General features: G+C 36.8%; 2 protein-coding genes across 2 annotated transcripts in view; both read left to right on the top strand.

Annotated features, from left to right (window-relative positions):
- Positions 1-6543, top strand: part of LOC125034741 — a 6774-nt gene extending 231 nt beyond the window's left edge. The window contains exons 2-3 of the mRNA XM_047626681.1: positions 5383-5475; positions 6158-6543. Coding sequence (XP_047482637.1) covers positions 5383-5475; positions 6158-6388 — 324 coding nt within the window. The 3' untranslated portion in view covers positions 6389-6543. The remainder of the gene's footprint in view (positions 1-5382; positions 5476-6157) is intronic.
- Positions 6544-6562: 19 nt separating this feature from the next.
- On the top strand, positions 6563-7708 carry LOC125034740 (TBC1 domain family member 7-like). The gene has a single exon (XM_047626679.1). The coding sequence runs from the start codon at positions 6566-6568 to the stop codon at positions 7523-7525; it is 960 nt and encodes a 319-aa protein (XP_047482635.1). The 5' UTR covers positions 6563-6565; the 3' UTR covers positions 7526-7708.
- Positions 7709-8380: the final 672 nt, after the last annotated feature.

Here is an 8380-nt window from a genome sequence, read left to right as displayed (position 1 = left end):
CTCTTTTACAAGGGTTCTTGGGACAGCAGTTTTAGCTTCTAATTCTCGACGTTTGCTAAAATCCTCCCGAAATTGGGTTCAGATTTGCAGTTCGTTCTAGTTGTGTTAGATGTGTGTCAAGATTAAAGGGATGGCTTATTTGCATCTAAGGCAAATTGATTCCTTAAATGTTATCATGTTCCGGTACAACCATACGCTTAAAAAAAGTGGGCGAGGTCGAGGGAGAAATTATTCATTTTTATTCAGAATAAAGTTTAAACATGTTTCTTACCTGTTATAAGTCCTTTAACTTTATGAACTATGTGATTATGTAGAACTCCATACTCGGTATAGTTTGTTTCCCACAGCCACTGAGTACAAGGTAAAATTTGCTTGTAATGGACAGAATGACTGAAAATAAGACACTTTGGTAATTGTTATTGAGAGCAATGCTCCCTCCAGACACTAAGTTCCAAAATCAGATTATTTTTTTTATATATTTCTTCTACCCAGTGATCTTAGGGGTTGAAGGGGGGATAATGGATGGCACTGGATGTCAATAGGAACCTGCAGAAACTGAAGAAAGTGATTTATGAAACGTTAAGAAGTCAATTTTTTAAAAACTCAAGCCAAACTTTGTGTTCCGTAAACAATAGAAAAGTCAATTTTTCAAAAATCCAAGCCAAACTTTGTTCGATGAACACACAATAAAATAGCTCCCGAGTGAACAAGTGCAAAATGATATGGACTACAAGTCTATTTTCCGAAAATGCAAGCCAAGTTTTGAATAATGCAATTATAATAAACTGTTTAGTTGCACATTATTAAACATTGTATCATACAAACCAGAAATCCAACCTAACCTTACCTACTTTATATTTATTTATTATGGGGGGACCCCCCCCCTGTACTGCTACCTTTGTTAGCACTTCAAGCCAAGTGACATATTTGTTATAGAAAAGAAATTGTAACACATACCATCAGTATGGAAGGTACAGATGAGCCACACAATCACAAATAGTCTATTTTTGGAAATTGAAAGATATTCCACATCAAGCAAGAGGTCGGCCTGGCTGCTGTAAAAAAAATTGCTTGTACCTACCATAATAAACATTTATCAATAACACTGTAATGATCTATGACGATAAAAGCAATGCAATTCAGACAAAATAAGATTTAAATATAGAATCATATGTACCCCATGTCACTGACCAGAGAAGTTTGAAGGTCCTGCCCTGGCAAAAGCTTAAAGCATGCTGAGGAAGTGATTAACAGTGTGTATAGTTCTGATATGGGAGGCAATTAACCCCTTGGTGACGGATGTAGAAAAAAAAAAAACTTTAAGCGCGGAAGTCCAGTACATCAAGCCGAATCACCGCCTCGCAGCACTTTTGCGCGCCGCCGCGGCATACAGCCGCACGCCACATTTCAAGTGGTTTGTTATGACGTCCAGAGACGTGACCCGTCAGGAAGGGGTTAAGGTAAACAAACATACATTTGAGAAAGCAACCAAAGTGATCTAGTAGCATAGAAAAATGAGAGGAACAGTAATGAGGAATATGGAAAATAATTATGAAAATAAATAGCTAATCGGAAGTTACACTACACTTATGGTCAACAGAAAATGTGATCATTATAGAAAACAAAGGTATAGAAAATATATAAAATGTAGCTATAGAAAACGAGACATTAAGGACTCAGTGGTGATATGCAAAGTCTATTTTTGTCATTTCCCAGTATATATGAGGCCGCTACAGATATACCTGTATTGCTTCCCATTTTATTTATTATGCTTTTCAAGTTGGCAGTGTCCATTTTCCTCTGTCTCTGTGTGTCGTTCTTGGTAACATTAACCGACACTTTTTATAAGGTATCATCTCGGCAGGTTGACAATAAGAAAGTTGTGCAACACAGTTCTTCGGAATATATTTACAGGAAAATGTAATGGCACTGTTGTAACCAAAGACAAGAACTGCGCTCACTTATACATGGAATAATCTGCTTATACAGTAAATACATCAGAAATGAAAAACAAAGAAATGGGTTGCAAAAAATGCCGTGCAGAGAACAAGTCCATTTAGATTGGGTGGGGGTCTGGGGATGGAGCCCCCAGTAAGCAAGTACAGCGATCGGATGGAATCTTGGGATGAATGCCTTGGGTTGGAAAGGTTTCTGGTTTATACAGCCATTTTTGTGGATTTCCCAGGAATTGCTGAAGTAATAGAGGCTTAATCTCAGAGGGCTAAGGTCACTTCGTAAACATTACCAATACTATTTGTATCATTTGCATTTGGAAATAACAAGATGTTCACGTGGATTACATTGATAATTGCAAGAAGGAATAATAATTGCAAGATTGGATGGATGTGTGACACTGCAGGACAAAAGTGAAAAATCAGAGAATCAATAATTTTGCTACAGCAATGCACATAATAATTATAGGGTTGAGCCCCTGAAGTCCCTTTTCAGTACCCCCACCTGGTTTGCAAAACCTTTATGTCATATGTTCTGGCAGGGCAGAACCCAACAAATACACATTTATAGTATAGAAGGAAGGCTGCTGCTATCTTCCCACCCCTACCTAGTCTGCTAAACCTTCATCCCACAGCATCTGGCAGAATTGAGCCTGGGCAAATATTTGATTTAGATCATTTCTTTCCTTAAGGTTTAATTCCAGCTGGGCCATCTTCATTCAAATTTTTGGCAAGAAAAAAGGTTGCTGTCCACCTATTTGTTATTTCTGTTATATTAATGATACAAATCTCAACAACCATGTGCACTGCTTAGCCATAATAGAAATGTTTTAAATTTAACTAGCTACCCCTAGGTTCAGCATCTTTTGTCGTGTAATTATGTATTATAGTTCGTATTGGGTTTATTAGACCCAATATGAAGTTAGTGTCTATTGTTACGTCACAATCAAATAAAATTCTAATTGGCTTCTTTGGTTTCCTTCACATACGTCATCCACGATTATCACGTCCAATATTTGTATCATTTTCTCTTGATGCTGAAAAAGTGCTCATCATGGAGCTCCTGATAAATTAGTTTTACATACTATATAATGCCCTTATTATTAGTTTATGAAGAAAATGGTATAGATGAAGAGTGAATTAGAATATTGTGCTCTATTAGATGGTTCAATTTCTGTATTATGTGTCATTTGGAATATTACTGATGTACTTCAGTAAATCTTTAGAAAATACCTATAGAGAGACTTGAGGCAGAATTAAGTAACAGATAAGATGACATACTCTTGGCTTGCAAGAAATATAATTTTGTAATATGTAATGAACTTACAGATTTGCAGGAGAATGGTGCTCACTTATGCCACATCTACTACCTCTGTATGCTTTGGAATTGGTATATATAGTGGTTATGTTAACAGGATTCCTTAGGACAATAAAAAGGAACCTCTCACCATTGGTGACTAGCAGATATGTAGTGTTGCCAGTATATCATACTTTGCATAAAATACAAATATTTACAAATGCAAACATTTTATAAGTAACTGCAGCTTCCTATCAAGTACCTCGCATAGTTTAACCCGTTCTATACAGTGACGCCAGGTTTCGGCGTCATGAAGCCCCAGTGGAATATACTGTGATGCCAACATTGGTGTCATAATTTCATTTTATTTTTGTTGCTGCTGAGTGATTCCTGTATTCTGTTCTAGCTCAATTATTTAGACTCTGTATATTGCCCTAGAAATTCTATAGCTCCACCCACCAATCATGTAAATCAGCTAGGCTATGAGCCACCCACTCCCAAAATGAGAAACTATTATTGGCAGAATCTGCGTCACAGTTTCCCCCTCTGTAGTCCTACCCTTGTCCTCCATATGCCCCTCTCTTTTACTTCATCCCTTACTCCTCCATTAGAGTGAGAGAGAGAGAGAAACTGTTCTTTATTTATTATTTGCTACATGAATTTCAGTGTATACAACAAAATGCATTCATGGTAAATAAAACTACATTGAACAATAATAAATACTATTCTGCAGTAGGAAAATTCATCTTGAGTATCACAAAAGGAAGGTATGAACAGAATGAAACAATGAGTTTGTCACCATTGATGTGATATTTTAGTTGTTGTGGGTGACACTGCATCTTTCACTTGGATTGTCACTTTCACTGTCATTGGCACTATCCTTTCACTAGAATTATCACATTCACTAGCACTGTCACTGTCAGTTTCACTAGCAGTACCCCTTTCAATGCCTAACCTGGTCATGATTGATCAAACTGCTCATATGCCAATTGTAGTGGCTCCCATAGTGTTTTTTTTTTTTTTTTTTTTTTTTTTTTTTTTTTTTTTTTTTTTTATTATAGGGGTGACCTACCTACAAGTTTGAGTGTCAGATGGCAAGTCACAGATTCAAACTTGGCCTTACTTTACATGAAGCCAGACAGGAAACATGTCGATAAGGTTTTTCTCTTACTCCCTACTCCATTGCTGCCCTTTACTCTGCCCCTCCCCCTTCCTCCCAAGATGTTTCTTCATCCCCCATATCTATTCCTCTTTAATCTCATGTTTTCACTTCTACCCCCTTCCCTCCTCACCTTACCTGTAGCAGATAATCAAAACATTCTACTCCATCTCCTACTACACCCTCTCCTCCATTACCCCTGAGATACCTATTTTTTCTTCTCCCCCTCATAAGAAAACCTTTGTTTCTCAGACTTTCCCAACCAAATCGACTTTAGAAACTCTCGGACATTTAGAACTATCATATCATGACCCAAGATAACATGTCTACACCTCATCCGTCATCCAATCTCTCATCTCTCAGTCCCTCTGCACTCAGAGTAGCTGCCAACATCCATCCTCCTCCTATTCATGTTTCCCCTGATCACATCAGTGTGTATTAGTTATAGTGTCATATCATATTTTCATATGATGTATGCCACTTGCAGATAAGAGGTCACATTAGTGTTTTTGTTTACAAAATTAGATATTACTGTCACATTCACAGATTCTGGCAACGTATCACTGATTTGTTACCCGCTCCTGTAAATGTGCCTAAATTGGCCCTTTTATATTTCTATGTGGAATGTGCTGTGTATGTAGCAGTGTAAATTAGAAATACAAAATTTCCAAGTTTACCTAAGAAATAGATCTGCCTTTGGAAAATAATCACACATCAGAATAGGTCTTATCATCAACAAAAGAAATGTTCCTTATCCATAATGACTTGCCATTTTTTTACAGTGGTTTGGTATTATTTGCTCTGGAAGGTTCTCCATATATGTTAAGCTTGATTATTAATCCATGATTTTATTTCCAATGTTATTAGTTCAAGATATAGCTTGTCTATTGTCATTATCATTCTGTTATTATTTTTATTATCATTGATGTTTTAGTGTTCTTGAGTGGATTAAGTGTGTTACTGTCTTGTTTCAGTTAGGCAAGGCAGAGAGCGAACTGACTGCTTTGTCATGCAAGGTTGATCAGGAGTACAACACTCTTGCTGGATCACAGGCAGCTAACACTCAGGTTTGTTTATAGATTAAATGCTATAATGACCTTCCCTTTTTTTTTCTCATGATTGTTTTCTTCGATTCAGTATTTTGGTATCCTTTCCCCTATTAATTAGTTCTCTCTCCCTTTTTTTTCCATTATTCTCCTTTGCCTTTTGTTCCATTTTTGTTAATTATTATTTTTCATGTTGTATCTTATTCAATTTGGGATAAATTTATACAAAACACTCAGTGGCTTTCAAAATGGCACTTTTTCTCATCATGATATTAGCTGCATCTTATCAGAATCCAGTCTTAAGTCAAACCCATTAGTTGCACAGTGTCCAGCCTCCTCATTTTTGGCACTCTAGGAAAGGACAAGAACTAGGAGTTGTTTCATTACTAGGGAGACCTACAAGCCCCATCATGCCAGAATATAAGTATTTGAAGTTTTTCAGCCTTTCTCAGAGAGCTGTAGGTGGAGAAGCCAGTGGCAGATGTGCAAGTGTCTTGAAAATGTTTAATTTGAGTCCATTCTGTTTTAGTGTTCTAACACAATCAGACCACTTTGTTGTATATATTTGATAAAGTTATATGAAATGGAAACTGCTCAAAAAAATTGAAATGTCCCATAGGATTTGTAGAAAAGAAATTCAACTGTGTTATTGATGTTATATGGTAACTGTTATTCTGTTACTAATAGTGCCAATCATCCTCAGGTCCCAACAGAACTTATCAGCAATGTCCAGAGCCTTCGTAGCGAGTTGATGCAGGTGTCTGACGAAGTTCTTGAGATCCAGAAACAGCAGAAGATGGTAATGTCCACAATCCAGACACAACTGAGTACTTTGTGCAGTCAGTTTGATGATCTCAGCAACATCACTGGTCCAGCAGCTTTGACAGAAGGAAAACAGGAAGATGGCAAGGAAAACAGCTATGAAAGTGATTAAGAGAAGTAACTTAAATTAGAATTTGATTGTGATACCGTGTCAAATAACTTGGGACTATAGTGATTCTCTACTGCAATTCTTGCTTTCTAAATTGCAAGATAAAGTGTGTGTTATATGTATGAGATTTGAATTACATTAATTTACTTTTTGGTATGTTGTCAGTATATTACTGACAAAATGGTTGATGAAAGGAATTTTAGAAGTCAATTTTATGAGAAGGTTGGACTAAGGGAGGTAGAGGAGAAGCGTGCCGTAGAAGCTCTTCTAAAGGAACAACCACTGAATGAGCGAAAATTTGCAAATTTTGCACAGCGGTCCATAGTTCCTGCTACAAATCGAACACTGGTCTGGAAGTTTTTGCTTGGCATCACTCCCCGTTATGCTGAGTCTCAAGAGTATGTGGGGCAGCAACAGGCCCTCATGTTTGAGGAACTTTGGCGTTCTCTTAAATCTTTGGGTCTTGGAAATGTTGCCACACTTGCAGAAGAAACAGTCAATGGACATGACTGCCATGGAAATGCAAGCAACACTAAATTTGCATCAGGAAATAAGCCTTGGTCAGATATACCTCTTCCAGAGCATTACCTCCTGATGTGGTTGATGAGTGAAGCCAAACTTCTTTTTGACATCAGACAGCAGTTACGAACAAAACAAAACCAACACTTCATAGCCATTGCAAGAAAGGTGTCTTGTTTCTTTGACACTCCAGTAGATATCTACCATGTCTGTGCCTCCATCTGGTCACTTCTGCTAAAGAATGAGCAGGCTATATTAGATGCTGTCCAAGATGCTATTGGCATGTTGCGGAAGGAAAACGACTACCTCCACCTCCATCTGTTTAAAATGGGTCTCTTCACCAGCAGTCTCTTAAAACATCAGTGCTTTAGCCTGTTCTGTGATATCTTCCCAGAGACAGCCATTGAGAAAATACTGGATAAAATCTTTGCTGGTGCGTTTAGAGTCCTGTCATTCGTGATTGTAGCAATGCTCATCCATCAGAGACGACCTTTAATTGCAACTTCATCTGTGGAAGGTGTACGAAATGTCATAAGTAATATAAGGAAAGACGAAGCTGAAATTATTGTCTCATCTGCTCTAGACCATTGGTTAAAAGTAGGGGTGGTGAAGAGAGGGTAAGGCTTAAGAGAGTTTAGCAAGTCAAACTTCCAAGCCGTCTTTTCTCCTTGAATTGTGGCAGATGATTCCTAAATTTTTGTTGTGTTACAGAATGATATCAAAGTATATTTGTTATGGTTACCAGGCATTGTTCTTTCTGTAAACATGCTTATGGTGTAATTTTTAAATAAATTTCAGAATTGAGAAAGCATTTTGTTTAGAATACCTCTTATAGGAATGAAAAGTCCTAAAGATATAGCAGGTTAGTAATGGACATACAAATATAGTTAATGCTGAAGTTACATGTTATCAGTATCTTTTTGCATATGTCCTCAGTCAACTGTTTTAATATTTATTTAATGGAAAAAACAAAGATAGCATGAAGGTATATAAAAAAAAATATATATAGAAAAAAATCAATAAAAAGAATAATCAGACAACAAGAACAGTGTATGTATGATAGGACTTCAAAGCTGGATATATTTCATAGAATATATGTGAAGATTTCAATATCTCCATTTACAGCCAATTATGCCAAAAATCTATAATTGACATGAGAATGTTCTAAATTATGACTCTTTAGTCTTAGTTCTGAACTTGTTCAACTGTATATATTTATTTATATATATATACATATATATATATATATATATATATATATATATATAGTCTATGTTTTCTAGGGCTATATTACACATTGTACCTTCATTTCATAAGAAGACCCCCCTAATCCATTGCTCATGGGGCTTAGGAGACAGAGACTGGGGTCCAATGTAGGGGATCACCCCTATCTTGGATCTCAGCCCTCACCTCAACTATTTTTGGACTGTCTTTTCTTCTCCCCCTTTTCATTCCTCCTCTTTTTCATGCTGGAAG

Source organism: Penaeus chinensis, chromosome 18, assembly GCF_019202785.1.
Source record: "Penaeus chinensis breed Huanghai No. 1 chromosome 18, ASM1920278v2, whole genome shotgun sequence".
In the NCBI taxonomy this organism is placed as follows: Eukaryota; Metazoa; Arthropoda; class Malacostraca; order Decapoda; family Penaeidae; genus Penaeus; species Penaeus chinensis.
The sequence above is the reverse complement of the archived record's forward strand: the minus strand, read 5'-3'. Positions and strand labels throughout refer to the sequence as shown.